Consider the following 21,405-nt stretch of genomic DNA (forward strand, 5'->3'; position numbering starts at 1 on the left):
TGGGCGGGCAGAGCGCGGGGGGCGGAAGCGCTGCGGCGGCTGCAGGGAGGGGTCCGGCTGCCGCTCCCACTGCTCGGCCTCGGCGCACCCCACCATGGGCACCCGCGACGACGAGTACGACTATCTCTTCAAAGGTAACGGCCGCGCCGCCTCGGCCCATGGTCGCCTTCTGGAGGGGGTCCTGGCTTTGGCTGGGGGTGGGGAGCGGCCTCCTGACGGCGCGACCCTCCGGCGGGGGGGCCGCTCCCCGCCTCAGCCGGCCGCCGCCCCGCCGCTTCCCTCACAGCCCCCGGGAACGGGCCTGGGCCCACAGGAGGGTCCTGGTGCCGCTGCCCTGCCGCGGCCGGGAGAGCTGCGGGGCGGGGGCGACCTACTCCGGCCAGCCCCGTGTCGGCCTTGCCCGTGCGAGGCGGGGGCTGCGGTTCCGCGGGCATGGCCTGGCCCTGCTCGGGTGTTTCTGGAGCCTGGCGGCTGAGGGTGTGCTGGGCGTCGCTGCCTCACCCCAAAATGTCAGGTGCGGGCAGGTTTCCGTAGCGGTGATCTGGTGTGTCTGCGTCTTGTCCGGGGCTTCTGCTCCGTGAAGAGGCTGAGGCGGTGGCCAGCCTGCTAGGGTGGCGAGCAAAGGTCATCAGGGAGGATGCCCAGGGTTGATAAGGGCTACTTCCTTTTCCAGTTATTAAATAGGACTGAGCTATATCCTCAGCGTGGCTGGATGATGCAGCTAATTTAATAAAGTAGTATTTGCTACCTTCTGTATTCTGAGCCCTTCATGAGGAGTGAACATAGCTGCTGTTTCACACCCAGAGATCTCCCATCCTGTCCTGGCACCTCCTGCGGGCACCCAGCAGAGAAGGGCAGGAATACTTTGTTTTCCAGGACGATGCCCCTCCACTCAGCCACGCAGGAGCAAGCTGGGTTAAAATGTTTCAGGTTGTAGTTAACTACTCAGTTCTCACTCCCTGTGGAGTGAAATACCAGCCTGTTGTTACAGGTTCATAAAGCATGCTGTGAACCGTGTACAGAAATGCTGATGTTCTGAAGTTGACTATCCAATTTTTTAAATCCTACTGCAAAAGCAAGCAAAGTATTGCAAAAAATAGCTGTTTATTGTGATATGGTATTGTAAATTTGAATTTAGGATTTAGAGTATTGCTTGTTATGTGGTAATGGTGAGAGACCCAGTGCTTCTCATCATGAAACTTGGGTAAGGGAAAACATCAGTGTTTTTTTTCTGTATCCTTAAGCTTCTGTAATAACTTTGAGGAATAACATTTTTTATCTAATTGCCATGTGGAAAGTGGCACTATTTCTACCTATATTCATCTGTACTGCTATTAAAATCAAGTCGGGAAGTACCAGAAGCACCTCTTGCCTCAGCTTGCAGCATTGGCAAGGGCCTTGCTGACCACTAGTTAATTGCATCAAGCAATCTTATTGTAGGTACTTATGTGTACAAGTTATCAAAACCATTGCATTACTTTTACTTCTTCATACAGTTCTGTCAGTTTGCTTATAATTAATGTTTTGGCTGTGAAGGCCTGGGAATATCAGTGATGCAGAGTTATTTGGGAGAGGTCGTATTTTTTATTAGACTTTCGTCCTTATATAGTTGGGAAATAATAAAGTTACAATCCTTTTATATAAAAAACTTCAAAGCTAGTTTAATTGCTTGCCCCTCCTAAAGCTTTTTGTGTTTAGGCTAGTTTATAGGAGCTGTTAGGAGTGCAGGGAATGCTGTGAAAATGGTGGTGCGAAGATGAGTGATTCAGGCTTTGCAAAGCTAAAGCAGACTGCAGGAAGTTGATGCAATGTCACATAACAGGGATTACTGTGGCAGCTGAAATAACATTAACAAATGCAGAGTAGTACAAATCGTGGAAACTTTTGTAATTTGGTGATGGTGGTTTTAAACAAGCTGTCATCGCTTTGGAATTAATGCGAGTAGGTCTCTGAAGTGAATGTCTCATTACCAGGTACTGGTCAAACAGGCAAGAGATAGGTAAAAACTCTTGGAAAAGGAAATGAGGACTCGGGGGGAACATTAGGCTGATGTTTGAATCTGAGACATGAGCATCTTGGGGAGATGTAGGTGGAACGGTGCCCTGGTTTCATTGGGATTTTGTTTCAGTTTGTGGCCAGCCATGGTGATCAGGGCCATTAGCAGCTGAATCCAGGGCAGCTGCCCCAGGCTGGCCCACAGGTGTGTTCTGTATCATTAACATCAAGTTCACTACAAAAGGGAGGGCTTGCTGGGGAGAGGTGGGGGTTGGTTTTGCTCTCCTCTCTTCTGTCCTCCCTTTTTCCTCGTTGCTGATGATGGGTAATCCTGGACAAGCTGCTGCAACTCTGTAGCTAAGTATACTTTTGTGTGTTTTGTGTTAAAGTTTATATTGGTTTCTTTATTTTATTAAATCCGTTTAATTTTAACCCACGAGTCTCCCTCTTTTTCCCAATTTCCTTCCTCGGTTGGGGAAGAGGCATTGGGTGAGCAAAAAACTGTTATTGTTTAGCCCTGGGTGCAGGCTAAACAAAGACAGACGGGCATACCCATTTTGAAAGGGATATTGTAGAATTAAAAAGATGGAGCAGGGCATCAAAATAATCAGAAGAGAGACCTAATGGATTCATATCCCTTATACTGAAGTGATGTACAACTTATCAAAATTAAAACAGTGAGTGATATGGGCAAATAAGGGAAGTATCTACCATTTGTCATAATTTCTCTGGATATCCATAATGCTTCTTTTATTGAGCAGCAGCTGAAAGCAAAAGGACATAAAGTCTCGCAGAATGTTTATGCAAATTTTGGAGTGGTGCATTGCCATAAGTACTATAAATGGATTTGAAAGACTGCATAAATTTATAAAGGAAGAAAAATGTCTGTTGGGGTGTTTCAGTGTGATGGTTACAGTGGCAAGTCTGAAGGTATTGCTTGTTCGAAGATGCAAGGGCTTGCTCGGACAAAGATTAGCTTGTTTGTTCTGCTACACGTAATGTTTTTCAGACCTCAGTTCCTGACAGGCAGACTGGGTGTTGGTCTCTAGGGACAGTTAATCCAGTAGGACAGTTCTTCTGGGTTTATGAGTTTGAAGGGACGCGGTGGGTTGGTTGGACTCAGTTCAGAGTTTGACTTGGTTTAAAATATTTGGGTGATATTCCCTAATCTAGCTGTCTTTTACTACACTTGAGTTAAACTTCGTGTCTGTTTATGTGAGACCTCTGGATTTGTCCTGTCAGCCTCTTGACTGCAGCTGTATGTCACAATCTGGCTGACCGTGCGGGTGGGTGTAAGCTGAGCCCACCTCTGCTGCTGTACAATTAAATCACAGTACCTGTTACAAAATACACCTCTCCTGTCTGTGTTGCAACGCTTCAGCATGTGCTGAAGCCTAAGCCCAGCTTGTAAAAAGACAATTTCAGGTAAATTCTTGTCCAGCTACACATGTCTTTGTATTCTTCCATACTCTTTGGGTTTAGTTGAGAGCAGTGCCTACTGTTCCCAGCAGTGCACTTGAGGAAACGCAAGACTGATGAAGTCCAGTTTGTAGAAATCTTGCTCTAATTTTAATGGAAGGAAAAGATAATGGTGATATAAGGATATTACTTTATTACTTAATAAATTAAGCCTGGCTTAAATGCAGGAACTTTTTACTCTTTTTGATTAAAGTAATGTACTGGCAGTAGATGAATAGTTATCAAAGTAGCCCTCACTTGTAGAAGATATCTTCTGTGTTTTTTATGGACAGAGCTTGAGAGGATTATGTCTGCACCTTGACCATGTGGAACTCTGGGTTTGGGGTCAGACTTCTCATTTCTGAACGTGGACCCGACTTGGGTGATATTCAGCTTGTCGTTAGGAAAAACTCCAGTTTCAGCTATCTGCTTCCTACTTTGCATCATGTTCATTTCTCCAACTTTTCCCTTTGATATTGAGGAAATGCTCTGAAACTGAACAAACTGGTTGGTTTGGGTTTTAGAAAACATTTTTTTCTTGTGTGTTTTGTTTAGAGAAATTTGGAGGGAAAAGTGGTTGCATGACAGCTGTTGGTTTGTACAATGGTAGCAAGCCCTGTGCCTTCACTGCGTTAGATGTGGAGGCACTTTTGTGCTGTAACAAACCTGCCGGCGTAGACATTTTACTACAGAGGCGTCTGGAGGCCCAGCTCTGTGTTACGCATTGTACGTACATGTAATGAACGACCCCTACCCAAAAGTGCCTTTGAGACACCAGTTTTATTTATGAACAGGAGTGGGTGAATAAAACAGGGGGGACAGGTGAGGAGGGAGACTGATGTAAGACATGATTGTTACATTTATCACCTACTACCTACAAGGTGTAGGATCAGGTTGTCTTCTTATTTACTTGAAACTCCAACTGAAGTGGGCAGGAAGAGGTGTTCATCAGCAGGTTCTTCTGGGGGTCATGAAGATGTGTCTGGGCTCTTTATTTATATGCCTTTTAATAGCAGAGCTCAATGCAGAGACAAGAGTTTTCAGACGTTGTAATGCCTTAGTGCTTGTGTACTAATTTTAAATTGTGGAATATGCAACTCGTGTAATAACTTTTACCGTAGACAATACAAGCTTGTGGTTCTGGACTTCCTATTTTCAACCTGATTAGGTGGTCAATAATATATTTCATGAGATAAGAGTATTTTCTGAAAATTGCAACTAAGAAGTTGTAGCAGAAATAAAAATTCGGTGAGTGAGCTGGAATGTTGGTGAAAAATTAATAATCCTTTCTTGACGTAGTTCTCTAAATTGCTTTTCATGCACCTTAGGAAATTGAATTCTTATTTTGGTCTTCTGTAGAAATAAAACTGGAATTACAGAATGAAATTTATACAGTAGCGTGGACTTCATACTTCCCCTGCCCCCCAAATGCTTGTCTTAAACCTTTGGGGTGATAAATGCTGTAGACAGTCAAATGCATTTATTTAAAGCACGTGGCTGCAAGTATTGAAGTGGCACATCACTAAACCAGTAAGAGCGACCTGCCGAGTAGTAGTCACCTGGGGCAGGGAGATCACTTTCATGACTTTCAGGATGTGCCAATACAAATCTCCCCTGACTGTGAAGCTTTCTAAGGTGCTGCTCCTGTCAGGAAAGTGCTGGTCTGCAGAAGGTTATTGATGGAGGTTTTCAAGAATAGGTCTTGTGGCTGAACTTGCTTAAATCTTTCCTCCAGATGTTCCTCCTTCCAGTGCTGATGTAGTAAAGGAATTTGCTGATGGCGTGAAGTTGGGTGGTACAGGAGTTGGAGCGCAGCACTGGAAGGGCTGCATGTTGGTGAGGACTGCAGTCCTCCAAATGGAGTGGGGTTCTGAATGTAAGGTTTTACGCCTGGGGACTCAGGAATTTGGTAAAGTAAGAGCTTGCCAACTAAAAGTGAGAAGAATTTAGGTCTGATCACAGGCAGGCTGAGCCATCAAGGTGATATGATGAGGAAGAGGTAATTCCAGCTCCAGGTATGCCCAGTAGAGATGGAAATATTAAAGTCCATGTACACATCACAGGGAGATCTCACCTAGAATGGCGTGTGCAGTTCTTGCTGTGTGGAAAAGAAATTGAAAGACTTGTAGAGAAGATGTTTTGGGAAATAGACAGTCTGTTTATAAGGAAACACTGGAGAGGTTGGCTTGTCTGGCTGATAGAACAAAGCTGAGAGAAGATGCAGTTGCTTTCTGTAAATATCCCACCGTAAACACCACTGGGAGAAGAAACTAATAAGCTAGTGGACAATGCTGGCACATGAACACCACCATCAGCTGACTGCTAATTTCTTCTGAAAATTAGAAGGCATTTTCTAACCATTAAGAGTGGGTTTCTGGAAGAAAAGCCCAATAAAAGTGTGTGTGCAGGAACAATTAGCTTTAACATGGAAATAGATAATGTCATTTCCCTCCCAGAAACTGTTGGCCTGGAATAGTTAGAATGGGACTCAGCCATGCAGGGTCATTCCTACTGTATTTCTATGCTAAGAATATACTACGTGGGAACGTTGTGTGGTATAAAATATCAGACTGAGGTGGTTTGATAAAGAAAGCAAAATGAAAATTAATAATACACTGAGTGGCTGTTTTGGCTTTAAAAAGAGTGGTGTTTGCTCAGACTGGCAGAAATGCAGAAAACGTGAGGAGCCTTAGGCGCCTGCTGACATTGCAAGCTGTTCTTGTGTCTGTGTTCAAGACGAGCTGCAATGGCCCAATTAAATAGAGGAAATAGCTGGCTTCAAGGAGGAAAGTCTAATATTTTCCCCTTTTAATTGGGACATATTAATCTGGTGCTGGAAACCATTCAGAACATAAGCAGCATGGGATTCAGGCATGGTAAAGAAAAAAAACCTGGCAAAGAAATTAAAATGATCTGTCTGTTGTTAAAGCTGTGCTTTGAAATATGCACTGAGCAACAAAAATATGTTTGAAGGGAATACTTTACAGGTATGTGATGCATCCTGAAAAGGAAATTATGTATGTAGATTGGTTTTCTGGTTTAGAGAAGTTTCCAGGCGCTGCCAGAGCTGGGTGATAGCGGGGCTGAGGTGTGCGAAGGGAGTTGACAACTTTTGCCTCCTGGGAACTTGTTTGTAACACGTCCCAGTGAACACACATATGATGTCATCTAAAACTGTGGCCTAAACTTGCCAGAATAGTACTGAAGAACTTATTTGCCAACGAAAGAGGAAAGCTATGGCAGTTTGCCTGGGGGTGATGATGCAATTAGGTGCCCTGTCCCCTGCACTAAGTTTTTTATGGGTTAAGCGTCTTCTGTGCCAGCAAAGCTGTTCAGCTGTGTCAGGGCAGCTGACACGGAACAGTGCTGACCTGTCACGTAGGAAAGCAGAATCCTATTTGCATTCAGCATGTGGGCTTGCCACCTACCTGTGCTTGTGATCTTCATAACCAGAAGTGGTTACCAGAGCCACTCTGTGCTTTGTGCAACTTGTGTAGCTTGGCCCGCTGCGTGCTGAGTCAGCTGGCAGAGGAAGCTGGGAAGATGTTTATTTTGATGAAGTGTTCTCCACAAGGCCACGTTGTAAGCTAGCGTTTGCTGCAATTTTCATTTTATGGAGGGTGTTTAAAAGGTGCTGCTCTGCCCTTGCAGTCAAGAGAAAATCCCATTTGGCAGAATTGTTTTGCATTGTTTTGCATTATTTAAATAGAAGAGTGCTGCTGTGTGGTGCAGCAGCAGATGGGAGTGTTTGCGCTGCTAGACTAAGACTCAGTGGGGGGTTTCTCATGTGATTGAAGTGTGTTTGGTGGACTCATTCCTCTGTTGTACCACACAGAATCTTTAACACTGTGTTGCAGTGTCTTCACCATTAAATGATGTATGTTACTGAGCAAGTATTTCCACTTTTTCAAAACAAGCATAGCCACAACATCATTTTTTTGTCACCTAAGCATGCACTTTTTGCTTTGACTGGCCTTGATTCCCTGCTGAACTTTAAGGTTATTTGCCATTCTTAAGGACCTTACTCGTCCTCATTTTCCTCCATTTCCTTCTATTACCAGTTCAGTACCTTATCTTCTTTAACGGCACCCTGAGAGGCTCCTGTTGGTGTGACTCAGGGGCGTGAATGTGGTTCATCCAGTGGCCTGCATCTTGGTAGTGAGTTTTAAGTTACACTTAAACTTGCACCTTTCAACCCTGCATTACAGGATATTGCAGCGAATCCTCGTGACGCTTTTCTTCCTGTATGAACTGGACTTTAAACCTCCTGTCAGTCTCTTGTCAAGCGTAGATGAAGCTTTCCAATTAGTTTGCCTGGCACTGGTGCTGTGATGAGTCAAGCTGAGCCAGGGGGAGTGGATGGTGGTTCTAATTCTGAGGCCCAGCAATACCCTGGCAGCATTTTCGAGCAGTTTCAGTGGCCAGGAATCTCGGCAGCAGTGAGGGACTGTGGAAGGGCAGAGTGCTGTGGCTCAGCTAACATTTTAAACTGTCCATCAGGGTGATGGTGGTCTTGTGGTTTTTTGGGTTTGGTTCTTCCCATTCACAAATTATTCTGCCCTAGTGGGGAATCTCTTCTGCAAAGGTATGAAGGAGTGTAAGATGAAGGCAGTCTGCTGCTTGCCCTGCATTTGGACTTCTTCAGCAAAACAGGTTTCAGTTGCAAGGTGTGGGGTTTTTGTTTTGTTTTGTTTTGTTTTTTTTTTGTTCTAGTGTTGTTACAAGGGTGTGAAATCCAAATGGTCCTCGACTTTTGCACTGACAGCCATGTCAGTGTGGCAGCTCTCATTCTCTAGAAATATCAAGACTTGAACAGTAGACCCATGACAAGGGTGGTGGTTTTGCCATTCTTTTTCCTTCATGCTTCATTCCAGAAAATAAATGTTTATTGCAGGTGATTGTTCATGTATTATCTACATCTGGAATCTGATTCTCATGTCATTTTTGTCTTGTAGTTGTACTTATTGGCGACTCTGGAGTAGGCAAGAGTAACCTTCTGTCTCGATTCACTCGCAATGAGTTTAACTTGGAAAGCAAAAGCACCATTGGAGTAGAGTTTGCAACAAGAAGCATTCAAGTTGATGGGAAGACAATAAAGGCTCAGATATGGGACACAGCAGGGCAGGAGCGATACCGAGCTATAACATCAGCGTAAGTGACAGCTTGTGTGGCTGAAGAGAAGCTTTTGCTGAGGAGGGTAATTTTGGACCCTTCTGATTCTTCAGAAACTGCAAACAGGGGGTGTTTGTATTTTGTTGTGTAATATCCACAACCTATGGTGGAAGGAAGCTTAAATATTATTCAGCCCAGAAACTTGATACAGTGTGTCCCTGCACAAACTGATGTACTTCCCAGTGCTCTCATGGTATGTGACTGGGCATTTCAAGCCTGTAATGCAAGAGCTTTGAGAGACTCATTCAAATGCAAGTGATTGATAAAGTAATATCAGTGTTCATGGAGGTTTTATCAGTGGTAACCTAAGACCAGAAACCCTCCTGTATCGGCAAGGAAAACTGCTCACTTTCATGCTTATTTAATTGGAAAAAAACAGCATAGCAAAAGCTGGATTTAAGTAAAGCTGGAGGTAATTGTGGGGTGGGAGAACACAGCCTGTTTCTTTTTGAATGTGTTACTGTGCCTCTCTGGTCTGAAAGGAGACCAGCTGGGGCCTTTTGTAAAGGGAATAGATCAGGTTGACATTTTTATGATCCAGTGACTCATTCTAAAGTCTATCACTATGGGCTGTGCCCATACTGCACCCACAGTGATGGGTGGGGGAGACTTTCAGGAGTGGATCAGAGGTTGAAGGTGACAGTAGCTCCCCACCAATTCTAGAGCTTTATTTTTGGGATGCAACGTTCTCCCCACAACCATGGGGTTTGTCTCTGAGCTGTCCTGGCTGCTCTGATGGTCCTGTGGCATAACCCTAGTCTGGATGCCTTACTTCACTACTGCTTTGAGTCCCACATAGCCTGCTTCTGGATATTTTTTGGTGTAGCTGTCTTAGTAATAGCTATTTCCCATTATTGCATGTTAACTTGTCACTTTAAATCATGATGTTTCTTGCAGGTTCTCTGACATGTCTCTTCACCCACAGGTACTATCGTGGAGCTGTAGGGGCATTATTGGTGTATGACATTGCTAAGCACCTTACTTATGAGAATGTAGAGCGATGGTTGAAAGAGCTGCGGGACCATGCTGACAGCAATATTGTAATCATGCTTGTGGGAAACAAGAGTGACTTGCGCCACCTGAGAGCAGTCCCTACAGATGAGGCCAGAGCTTTTGCAGGTTGGTGAACTCAAAATGATTTCCTAATGCTAATTGTCTGGGGATCTGCCTGTCTGGTCTTAGATACACGAGTGTGCTGGTAGGAGGAAAGAGTGCTGCTGGTGATGTTCCTCAGTGTCACATACTGGTGTTTGCTTGTTTTTAATTCAAAAGGAAGCCTTGTAGAACATGCATCCTGATGTGGTTTCAGGAAGCAGCCAGGGGCACTTGGAGATCTAAAATCTGATTTATTCTCTTGCCTGTGCATTGCTTCTCTCACAGAAACTGTGCCAGTGGCTTTACGTTTGAGTTTCTTGTATGGTGGTAGCTTTGCACCTGTATATTGCCTTCTTTGTACCCACTGATCTGGAGCCCTACACAGATGCCCATGGCTGAACAGACTTTCATTAAACCAGCTGTCTGACTCTTGTTATATAATTAAGATCTGTGAAAAATAATTCTAATTTCTGTAATTCTTGCCTTGTTTTAGGCCAAATTTCTCTCATCCAGGAGTGTTGCTAGGTTTCTTACATTAAGGCTTGCTGTAGCTGCATTTGCAGAGTTTATGGCCAGCGAGGAGCCCTGCCTGCAGGTGGAGGACTGCCATCCCCCCAGACAGGGCTAGCCCTGTTAAATAAGCTGCCATGACATAGCAGCAGGTGGGAGGTGGAGAAACTGGATGAGATTAGGGAAGCTTCCTCACACAATTCTTGAAAGTGCAACAAATTCTCACTTCCAGTGATGCAGGAAGATGTGCCTCAAAGTAACAGCACTGGACTGATCCTGGTGCTTGCGGAGGAGTGTAAATTCTAATGTTGGTGTTGGGTGGTGTTGCTTTCAGATCACGGTAGTGGGGAAAAACCCACAACTTTTTATACATGATACCCGTGCGCCTCATCAGGAACACCAGAAATATAATCTGGTACAGAAGTTCTTCCAGATGGGAAACAGATATGTGATGTACCCCTCTAATTATAGTATTTCTGTCCTCACAGAGAAGAATGGTTTGTCATTTATCGAGACGTCTGCTTTAGACTCTACAAATGTGGAAGCAGCTTTCCAGACTATTCTGACAGGTGAGTCATCTAGTGCTTTGTGTTTCAAGGGGGAAGGGCAGAAGGCTGCTCCGATATGATGCAAATAGGCATTTCTTTGCCTATAAAGTGTTTAAAATTTTGCTATTTAATCATTCTTCACAGCCATAAGATTTGGAGTCTGGTTTTGAAGTGTCACAGTTGAAAGGCCAGCCTTGAACTCAGGAATGAATGCTTGTTCACTTTGTTCTGCCCCAGGTTTCTAGTCAGCCTGCTTCATGTTCCAGTTTCCCCTTTGTGTATGGTATAGGGAGTGCCTATGGGTGGGAATTCTCTCATGCAAGTGTCAAGTTAAAACAGCCATTGTTTATCAGAGGAGAAGTCGGTCTGGTTTGTTTCCATCTTTAATGGTGACCATAGCAGTTGCCAAGGGAAGAGGGATGAAAGAGTAGAGATTCTTCCTTTGAACAATACTGGTAGTCTGAGACGTAGTGACTCCTGAGCTGCAGGGTAGTCACTGTTGCTGCATTTAATAGTCCTGGCTGGACTTTTGGCCTCTGTAACACGTGATGGCAATGAGCGCTGCATTTTTTTATGCTCTGAGGATAAAGTACTTCCTTTTTGTTTAAGCCTTTTTTTAGATAGGCAAAGCTTGTTAAGAGTCTGAGACATTCAACTACAGCTACATGGGGGACCTGAACTTAACCATGGCTTATAGGGGATAGGGTAGGAATTCACAAATTGCTGTGGAAATCACTAGCTATCCTGAGACTTCTGTATTGCTGTGTACCCCGTCAGCTGTAGCCAGGCCATAGTGGGACAGCAGGAGTGTGTGTGTGGTTTTTGAGCTTTTATCATTCCCAGCTTTGGCAGATGCCTCTCCAAATCTCTAGTCTGGGTCTTCAAAGCATCTGAGAGACTCCTCTCTCTTTTGATATGTCTCTCTCTTCTAGCTGCACCAGGCAATCTCTGTTTCTTCCAAGTGCCTCCAACATGTTTCCCAGTTGCAAATTTAAACTCCTTCCTTCCCAGTGTGGCACGTGCCAGGCTACATGATCTGCTTGGTATGAGCAGCGGCCTCACTTCTAAACTATGTGTCTCTGTTGATCAGATCTCATTGCTGTGACATTGGCACCTAGTTAGTTTCTAATTTTTTTTCCTCTTTGTCAGCTAATTTAGATGTTCTTTTAAAAACACACCAAAAAGCACTTGTTGGCCATACTGGAACGTGCAGGTGAGGAGGCAGCTAGGAAGTTATTTACTGTAATAAAAGAATAAATTCTGCAACATTTTCTTGAGTTGTTTGAAATGCTTGATGAACAGAGGGCTGGAGCACCTCTCCTGTGAAGACAGGCTGAGAGACTTGGGGCTGTTCAGCCTGGAGAAGAGAAGGCTCTGGGGAGACCTTCTAGCACCTTCCAGTACCTGAAGGGGGCCTACAGGAAAGCGGGAGAGGGGCTTTTTACAAGGGCAGGTAGTGACAGGATGAGGGGGAATGGTTTTAAACTGAAAGAGGGGAGATTTAGATTAGATATTAGGAAGAAATTCTTTCCTGTGAGGGTGGTGAGACACTGGCCCAGGTTGCCCAGGGAAGCTGTGGCTGCCCCCTCCCTGGCAGTGTTCAAGGCCAGGCTGGATGGGGCTTGGAGCAACCTGGTCTGGTGGAAGGTGTCCCTGCCCGTGGCAGGGGGGTTGGAACTAGATGATCTTTAAGGTCCCTTCCAACCCAAACCAGTCTGTGAGTCTATGAACACCCTAGCAGTGCAGAGAGAGAGTTGTTAGGCTGCTGGAGTATTACCTGCCTGTGTCCATCTGTTTCTTGTCTTATCCTTAGTTGTAAAAGGCCTCCGATAGGTTCTGGTTCTACTGTGTTTTTTACAGTGGGTTCCTAAGCAGTAGTGCTCCTGTCCATACACTAGCAAAAAAGTGTGTCCATATTAGATGAATAAACAGCTCATGGGGATGCTTGTCATCTCGCTGCTTCGTGCAATGCTGGGACTAGAACTTGAGTTTATTTCCTCTTTAGCTGAACCATGTGGTTCCCTTTTAACTTCAGTGTAGTCATTTGTTGTAATTCAACATCGCACAAATTAAAAAAAAAAAGGAGAAATTATGTTAGTTTATACATTTACTCCCTACATGACTAACTGCTAATGCCATCAGAGGGTGGATGGCTGAGGAGTGGATGAATGCGATGGTATGTGGGATGCCTGCTGGGCTTCCTGTTTTCTTCACCTACCTAAAGGCAAAAATGTTCATGAATTTGGGCATGGATTTTTCAGGAGGAAGATATTTTTACTGCTGACTTGTAACTGCTAAAACCTGAAACTTCTTCCTTTATGCATGTGTCCTTGGTAGCCCCTCTCAGGAGCACCTAGACTGAACTTTGAGGTCAGATTCTGGCCAAACGGGCTGTGGGTAATGTAGAACAGCCTTGCTGCCTGCGCTGTCAGTTTTCAGAGGGGATCAGGGCTCTCGGATAAAGGTTAGTTAATTAACTTTCATACTTGTTCAGCACCAGCACTAATAAAACAGAACTGGAAATATATCAGACATTGTTTATCCCCTACCAAGGTGGCTGTCAGGCTGTCGTAGCCAATATAAACTGGTCCCCTAATTGCCCCCATCTTCTGTTGGACCGTTCTGGTCTCTAACAGTGACGGCTAAAGAGGTGGAAAGTTTGCTGCGTGCCCTGGGCTGCTGCCTGACTTCCCCAGAGCTGTGTGACACTCTGACGATATACTGCTGTTGCCATGGGGAAGCAGTTCACCTCCTGGGCACAGGCTAGGCTGTTTCTTTATCTCTCCTCACATGCTTCCAACAGTACCTTTTATTCCAGAAGTTATTTTGGATTCTAATTTGTGGAGGTTTGATTTTTTTTTTTAAGTTTTTCTGTAGGGGAGAGCAGTCTCTAATGGGAGAACAAGCGATTAAAACTTGCCCTCTGTGGACTCTGACAGGTAGTTGAGGCGGCTGCTTTTTTACAAACATCAACGTTCCCTGCGTGTTGCTCTGACAGTGTTTTGGGTAAAGAGCTCTTGGGTATGTGGACAGGATCCTTGTTCAGGAGGGGCTGGTTCAACTGTGCTGGAAGAAATGCTTCTGCTGATTAGTGGGCATGTGGCTCGCTCCAGACAGGAGCTCCTGTTTCAGGGAGATAAAGATGAAGTAAATAATGCATTAGCAGCAGGTTGGCTCCATCTCGGCTGTGACTGGCATGCTAAGGACGAGTGTTCTGCCAATAAACTTCTCGATAACACTTCACAGCTGGCTTTTTCTGTTAATGATTTGCTTTGAAGGAAAGAGGGGAGCAGTCATCTGAGGAATGTGGTTTTCAGAGTGACCCTGCAGAATCGTGGAGAGTCTGTATTTGGCAAGGCTGCCTCCAAGCACAGTGCCTGCAGGGGGAATGCTCGCTGCCCTTTGAAGGAGGTTGGTAAAGCCCCCGGGCTTTGCCACAGGCTTCGAGCGGAGGTGGCTGACAGAAGAAGGGGCAGGACATGCTGCTGCACCAGCTCTGCTGGTATTTGTGGTGCTGGGAACTGCACTGCAGAGACATCCCAGGCTGCTCCCAATACCTTTCGCACAGCTGCTTAGATCTTTCCTGAACAGGGTGTCATGACTAAGGTCTGTAGCAACACTCCTTTCTTTTCTAGCCCTACTGAAGCTGGTCTGGTTGGGACAGCGCTGGAAACTCGTAAGAGTACTTCCCTTGGAGGTGTAGCAGGGTCCATGTGAAGCTCACCCACATCGAGATTCTCAGATTAAGCCGCTTTGAATAGATGGCTTTGGGCATGGGAGATAATGAATCCATTATAGTCAGCACAGCCTAAGTGAGTATGTGATCTGCTGTTGTTACAGGTGGAAGAAGGGGAGGAAAACTTTTCTTTCCTCTCCCTGTATTATAGAGGACTTTTAGAGGGGAGTATATCTTAAATCTAATGGGCTTCCTGTGCTGCTGTGGATTCCAGATGAGGTTTTGGGGACCTTTTCCTTCTGTGGCTGAGAGTAATGTGGTCCCTATCCAAATCCTTCTGTTGCAAGATGTCTAGACTTCAAGGGCTGATTGTTGTGCACACAAAGCTGCTTTGTATCATCTGGCAAATAGGAGAGGCTGGTATTATAATCCTAGCCACTCTGAGCATTCACAGTAGGATAAAGCATCCTTAAAGTAAACTGGAGTCTCTCTCCGTTCCCTGCCCGGCTCTGTGCTGTCTCTGTTCCCGTGCTGCATTCTGCTGCGGCTTCATCTCTAAGGAATCCCATCTCCAAGGAAACAACATCACAGAGCATTAACGTCAAAAAATCTAGAGATTTGCTTTTTTCTTAGCTACGTACACCTGAAAATGAATGAAACACTAGTGCAGGCTGAGCAGACAAGGACTGGACAAGCTCCTCCTAGGCAGCACTGTCGCTTTTTCCCAGCCCTCTTACAGTGCAAGGCCTGTCTCACACAGTTACCAATTATGCAGTGATGTGTTCTGCTGAATGCGCCCTTAATAAGGTCTCATTCAGTTACTGAGCAGAGCAAGTGTAGTGTCTTCATTAAAAAGCTCACGTCTTCATTAGCCTGGCGTTCCTCGGTGCAGACTAGTTTTAGTGTGGGTTTTGCTGCTGGGCATTTTGCCCTGGTGAGAGCAGGTTTAAGCTGTTCCCACCTCCCCTCTCACACCAGCACAGCTGTGTGTGGGGAAAGTGTGCAGCTGATCCAGGGAAAGGCAGGTTTTAGGCATCTAGGCTTTCATCTAGGGCAGTACGCTGTGGCTGCACGAAGGTTTGCGCTGCAGGGGGGGAGAAGGGGCAGTGAGCAACAAACTCGGGGCTGCTGCGAGTTGATTCAGGCACCACAGCTGCTAGATGTCCTTGCAGGATTGCTGGGGAGCCTGTGGAAGTGGGGATAATGAAAATAAGTTCCCTGAGTCAGAAAAGATGGACCCTTTATCAGCAGAGAAATCAATGCTGTTAAGATTGTTTTTAAGGCTTCAAGGCTGTTTACCAAAGATCTTTGCTGTAAGATGAGGGTATTATACAGAGGGCACCCTGCTGCGAGTCCTTGCTGACAGGGGTGGAGGAAGCGTGTGACAACTTTGGTTAGAGACTAGCATGGACTTGTTTAGGGAGTTCTCTGGAAAACTGAGAATTGCTGCTGCTGAAGGTGCTTTCAGAGAGTTTCCAGTAACGAAGGTGGCAAGAGCCTTCTCCTGTTGAATAGGAACGGGCAGCGTTCTGCACTTGGAGGTAAACTGGCTGTCTGCCCTGAGCTGGGGCAGGGTAGTGGAGCAGAAAACTTGTCCTGAAGAATGCAGAGCAGATCTCTTCCAGCTGCTCTCCTCCCACCTCCGCACACAGGCACTCTAAGCATCGCTGAGTGGCCTGCCACGGGGCGAGGCTGATCTTTATCTGCAAATTCCCACATGGGGTTGCAGGTGGCTTTAAAGGTCTGATTTTGTGGGATTCACTTAACTTGTGAAGTTGCTTATGTGTAAGACTGTTGGAAAGAAGAGTGAACTCAGGAAAGGGTGAAATCAGAAAATCCTTTTACGTGTGCAGCTCTTGTTTGGTTGCCTCAGTGACTTGATCTGTAACTGAATGTGTCTGTAAAATCCATTTTTCTGAACACTTTATCCCTATCTGAGCCTGAGCTGTCAGTTTGGAGGCCCAACAGGCAGATTCCTTCAAAGTGCCTCTTGCAAAGGTTAATGTTACTCGTACAGACCATAGATACAGCGCAGTGGCTACGTGAGAGGTTTTTATTTTGCCAGCAGCCCTGCTCTTACTCTTCCTGGGGAGCGCTTGGCCTCTGTTTGGGTTGGCAGCTTAAATCAGTGCGGCCTTGTTGCATCAAGGGCAAGGTTTTCAAGCCGTGTTTGTCAGGGATTCTTTTTAGCTCCTCAATGCCATCTCTTCCCGTTGTCATAAAAGCAGGCATAGCTGTGTGGTCAGCCCTTGGCAGCGAAGAGGACCTCTCTGCACAAGGTTGCTCAATTTCCAGTACTGAAATGATGTCAGGATGTGCACTAAGCAGCAGCTCATTAACATTCTGAACAAAGGCTACTCGCTAATGGCAGATTTCTGGGGGAAAAGACTTGTCTTGGTTTGGGGTCAGGCGAGGTGTGTGTTTGGACAGCCATTACCCAGCTGATAAAAGACTTCAGACCTCCAAAAGAACTTGGACTTTTGCGTTGGTTCACCAGAGTTGTTAGAGAGCTGTGCTCTTCCTAGCTTTGCTCTGCAGGAGGAGTGCAGTGCAGACACCCTCGTCTTCTACAGCCTGGGCTTACCTAAACCTGACAGCAGGGCAGTGAGCTGGAGCGTGCAGAGTGGTGTGGGCATCAACTCCCTTCTCGGGGGGGCTCTGCTGTTCGTTGCCAGCGCGCTTTTCTGTTGTGCAAGGTGGAAGATGTGATCTTGTCATTTCAGGGTCACCTTTTTGCTCAATCAGAAACACTTTCAGACTTTTTAGTTAAACTGAGGTTTAACAAGCTTTGCTTTTTTTTTTTTTTTTTTTTAACTAATGGTTTTAAAACTCAAATTTGCAAGTGAGTTCCCCATGCTCTATTTTTGGTATCCTTTATTTCCTTTCTGGGGGTGAAGTGCTACACATGCCCTACTCTTTCTTCTGTGCAGCTGAAGTAACTGCTCTTGTAGCTGCTCTGAGTTTATGTACAGCACATGCCATCGGCCACTAGCGAATCCCAGGAAACTGGGCAAGGCTTTTGGTGCAGGTGTGCAGCGTGCTGGGGAAGGCACAGGAGTTTAACCCGTGCTCTCGGATTTGTGCTGGAATGTCTTTGTCTGGAGTCCATATTTCTTCTCCATCGTTTTGCAGTTTAGCAGCACCGACACAGCGAATTTTGTAAAGGGTTTGTGTGCTGCTTAAGGGACTGGGTCTCCCCTTTTGGGCCCTGATCAACCTCTTCTGAAGATTTAAAACTGCTTGGACAATGGGCTGGGTATCGTACGTGATGGGCACGCTGAGAGAGAAGAAATTGCCCTTGCAGTCCTATCAGGGAGAGCAAGTTTGTGTGGTTCTTTTTAATCCTGCTGTTGTATGTGGATATGTTGGCAAACAGGCAACTGCTGTCCTCAGAGCCTTAGGAACCATCAGAAGGAATTGATGGGGCACATAGTTTCTGATTCCTGGCAAAAAAAATCGGTGAATTCTGTCCATTTACTAACTCTTATCTCTAGGGGAGTAAAACTTGTTAAAAAATTAATTTCTTTTGCAAAAATATAAATATTTCATTTTCTGACCATAGAAAGCATCACAATTGAACTCCTTGTGAATGCTTCTGTGCATTACCTGTATAGTTCCAAAACTATGGGAAATCTTTATATATTTCATGCCTGGTTTCCCCCAGGCTTAACTTTCTGAGGATGTTTTGCTGGTGCACGCGTACTCACTGGCTCTTTCTCACCTTCTAGAGATCTATCGTATTGTTTCCCAGAAGCAAATGTCTGACAGACGTGAAAACGATATGTCTCCAAGCAACAACGTGGTTCCCATTCACGTCCCTCCGACCACTGAAAACAAACCAAAGATGCAGTGCTGTCAGAATATATAGAATTGTTCATTCTTTCCTAAAAGGCTGTGTATATTCCCCAGGTCCAAGATTTAAATATATTTGTAATTCTGGTGGTTACTTTCTTGTGTTTAGTTACTGCTTACTCCTTCTGAATTTCTCCATGTCTTAAACACTTTGATTTCAGTGTTTATAAATCTGTTGCTTCTATGTGGCTGCAGTATTTTCCCAACACCGACTTGTCGGTTTGGGTTCAGTCAGTTGTTTGGAACTGATCTGATCTCTTTCCAACACGATGCCTGCTAGTCAGAGCACAGACACCTTTAGTGAGCACTTGAAGATGTTATTCTGCTCCTCGCAAAACAATTACTGTCAGGTTTACTGGGAAAATATCTCTGGGCAGGATAATCTTTCCTTCTCTTAAGGTGGTGTATACTGCATCTAAAGCTTGATGAAATGCCCGTTGCTCTGAAGTGCAATTTTAATGTAAGTTAAATGTTTTTGGCTACATCTTCAGATTGTCAAGTTGAGGATTTTTTTTTTTAATAGAATATTATGGAGGAGAAAAGAGAACTTCTTGCAAACAAGCAGCAGGGTTCTTACTACCTGTGAATGAGGTTTTGTGGTTTGGCACCTGCTGCAGAGGAGGGTGTGATGTGAGGCAGAGCTGCCAGGCGGCCGGCCGGGGAGACACTGGTGGGACTCTGTTTGAGGTGCCTCTTGTGAAGAAAGCAGAAGCATGAACTGATGAAGGGTCATGCTAATGCTGGAACTTGCAGCAGGTTTTTGTGCTGCCCGAGGCTTGGCCTTCACAGTGCTGGTGGTATCAGGATTCGAGGATGCCTGTTTTCTCTCATGGCACACAGACTTGAAGGGGTTGTCACGTATTACGTATCACATTTATTAATACATGCCACATATATTAATATATTCAAGTGCTTGAGTTGATGAATCACTAACTTCCACAGCCTGGTCTTATTTTCAGTTCTGCTTCATCAGGTATTTTTAAATTATTCCAGTGGTTTGGGATATCTTCTTTAATAAGAACATCTGGAGTAGTTTTTTTACTGGCTGTGTTTTTTCTGTGGTCTGTGGCTCAGTACAAATCATCTCTTCGATTAGCTTGTTCCGGGCTACATGAACCGTGCCTTCTGTCGCTGCACTCCCTGCGTGTCCCTCAGGATGTGCCATTCCCAGACACGTCGTTAATGCTGAGATTGGGGGGGCTGTAGGCACTGAATTCCTACGGTGTTTAAAAACCTGTGTGTTGTATAAATGCCTGCGGTTATTTATACAATTACGGGGAAGTAATTGATTGGAGGCGACACTTCTCAAACTCTGATATGACCCACTTGGAACATCCAAATCGGGGTGGGCACTTCTAGCTGCGTTTCGTACCCAACCTTTCTGTCTCGCGGTGCTCATGATGTGTAAGGCACACGGAAGGCATTGCTGTAGTCGGTCACTTGGTTTTTTTCTTTTTCAAATCCATTTCTCCTCCTAGTATTAGTTCTGAAGATGCTGGTTTGATCTGTTTGTAAATTACTTTGTATTTTATGCATGTACTGTACCTTGATTCATTATTTTTTTAGATTGATTTAAAATATATTCATCCATGATTCTAATAAAGAATTACAGGGGACGACTCAGTATGGTGTTGGGTGCACTTTTTGGGACAACTGGGATTTCACCTGGAGGTTTTTACTTACTGGGAGCTCCTGAGCTGCTTGGAACGGGCTGTGAGGAGATGCCGAAGTGGAAGTACCCCAGAAAAGGAACTGAAGGGGCCGTGTAACACAGTTGCCTTTTTCACTCAGCCCAGGCCTGCAGCTTTTTGAGACTGCTGCAGTGGATGCCAGGACACTCAGGCAGCTTCAGGAAGCTTTTATGGTCTGAAAAGTCTGTGGGTTCATTCCAGTCAAACCCCCGAATAGCTTTTACAAACCTGATTTTTTTTTCTCCACGTTGCCACCAGTCAGAAAATCCTGTGGGAGAGCAAGCTGCTGCCTAACAGCAAATAGTGTTCAGTTTTTGATCCCAGTCTGGTGTCCTGCTGAAGATGGGGTGCACAGGAGCCGAACTGCCCATGAGTGTGGTGGCCCTGGCTGGGGCAGCGCCAGGGGCTCTGGGGACAAAGGCAGCTTGGGGCCTTCTAGCGTTGGGGGAGTCTGAGGTGTAAGACTGGGCCCTTGCTGACTGTGGGAGCTGTTCTCACGGTGCTTTCTCTTGCCAGGCGGGAGGAGCATGTTTTGGAATTAACCAGATTACCGGGGCAGCCAAGTTCTAAATCTGTCAGCTGGAAATGCAGGATGAGTTTCACTTCCGTTTCCTTTGCTGGTTCACCTACGCAGGCAGCTCGACTCAGCTGGCACGTCAGCTGTGGGTTTGACATGGTTTGGTGCATGGTGCTTCCTTCTGCAGCAGATGCAAAGGCAAGGAGGGCTGTGGGAGCACTGTGGCGTTGCTTCTGGGCTGAAATGTGTCTTCTCTGCTCATAGGAGACAACCGATTATCACAGATCCTGCTGCTGGGCCCTGAAACGAGCTGAGTTTCTGGGAACTCTGTATAACGCTGCAAAATTGGCTTTACTTGCCAAAAGCTTTTGTTATCGTTTACATATTTGAAAGTCCCAACCTTAATTATGGAGCCATTCAGAGCATCGGTGGTTCTTGTGTCTGGTGGGAGTTGAGGTTCTGACTCTTATGCAGAAAGGACATGGAGCTGTTCTGATTTAAAGACATTTTTATTAAACTAGAATTACTTATTCTATCAGTTCAAACCTGATGAATTTCCAGCCTTAGCTTATCGAGGGTGGCTTGTCAAAGAAGATTACATGCTGGGCTTTAAGTTAACAAGATTTTTAGAAATATGAAGCACAAATATTGAAAAAGCTTCAACATGTAGCAGTCCGCTGCGTTGCCTGGGAGTCATTAATTCTGCAGGTGTTTCTGCTGCAAATCTCTGCTCGTGATTTATTGATTAGGCTCTGGGAGCACCGTCAAACTGCTGAGACGGCTGCCACGTGTCCTGTCCCATCCCTGCTGGGTGCATACAGTGACTGCTGGCCTGTGTCCCCCAACGCCCCCCTGAAGGCACGACAACCCGCTGGTGGCACCGAGCGCTGT

The 21,405-nt window shown here is 45.5% G+C and overlaps 1 protein-coding gene across 1 annotated transcript; it reads left to right on the forward strand.

Annotated features, from left to right (window-relative positions):
- Nucleotides 1-6: 6 nt before the first annotated feature.
- On the forward strand, nucleotides 7-19,929 carry RAB11A (RAB11A, member RAS oncogene family). The gene is made up of 5 exons (XM_068409944.1): nucleotides 7-134; nucleotides 8,409-8,604; nucleotides 9,551-9,744; nucleotides 10,719-10,799; nucleotides 18,183-19,929. The coding sequence occupies exons 1-5, from the start codon at nucleotides 95-97 to the stop codon at nucleotides 18,320-18,322; spliced, it is 651 nt and encodes a 216-aa protein (XP_068266045.1). The 5' UTR covers nucleotides 7-94; the 3' UTR covers nucleotides 18,323-19,929.
- The last annotated feature ends 1,476 nt before the right edge of the window (nucleotides 19,930-21,405 follow it).

Source organism: Nyctibius grandis, chromosome 11 (genome assembly GCF_013368605.1).
Source record: "Nyctibius grandis isolate bNycGra1 chromosome 11, bNycGra1.pri, whole genome shotgun sequence".
Taxonomy (NCBI): domain Eukaryota; kingdom Metazoa; phylum Chordata; class Aves; order Nyctibiiformes; family Nyctibiidae; genus Nyctibius; species Nyctibius grandis.

Coding starts and splice junctions, on each gene's coding strand:
- RAB11A (XM_068409944.1), top strand. CDS start 95: ATGGGCACCCGCGACGACGAGTACGACTATCTCTTCAAAG. Junction 135..8,408: donor GTACGACTATCTCTTCAAAG/GTAACGGCCGCG, acceptor TTTGTCTTGTAG/TTGTACTTATTGGCGACTCT. Junction 10,800..18,182: donor TTTCCAGACTATTCTGACAG/GTGAGTCATCTA, acceptor CTCACCTTCTAG/AGATCTATCGTATTGTTTCC.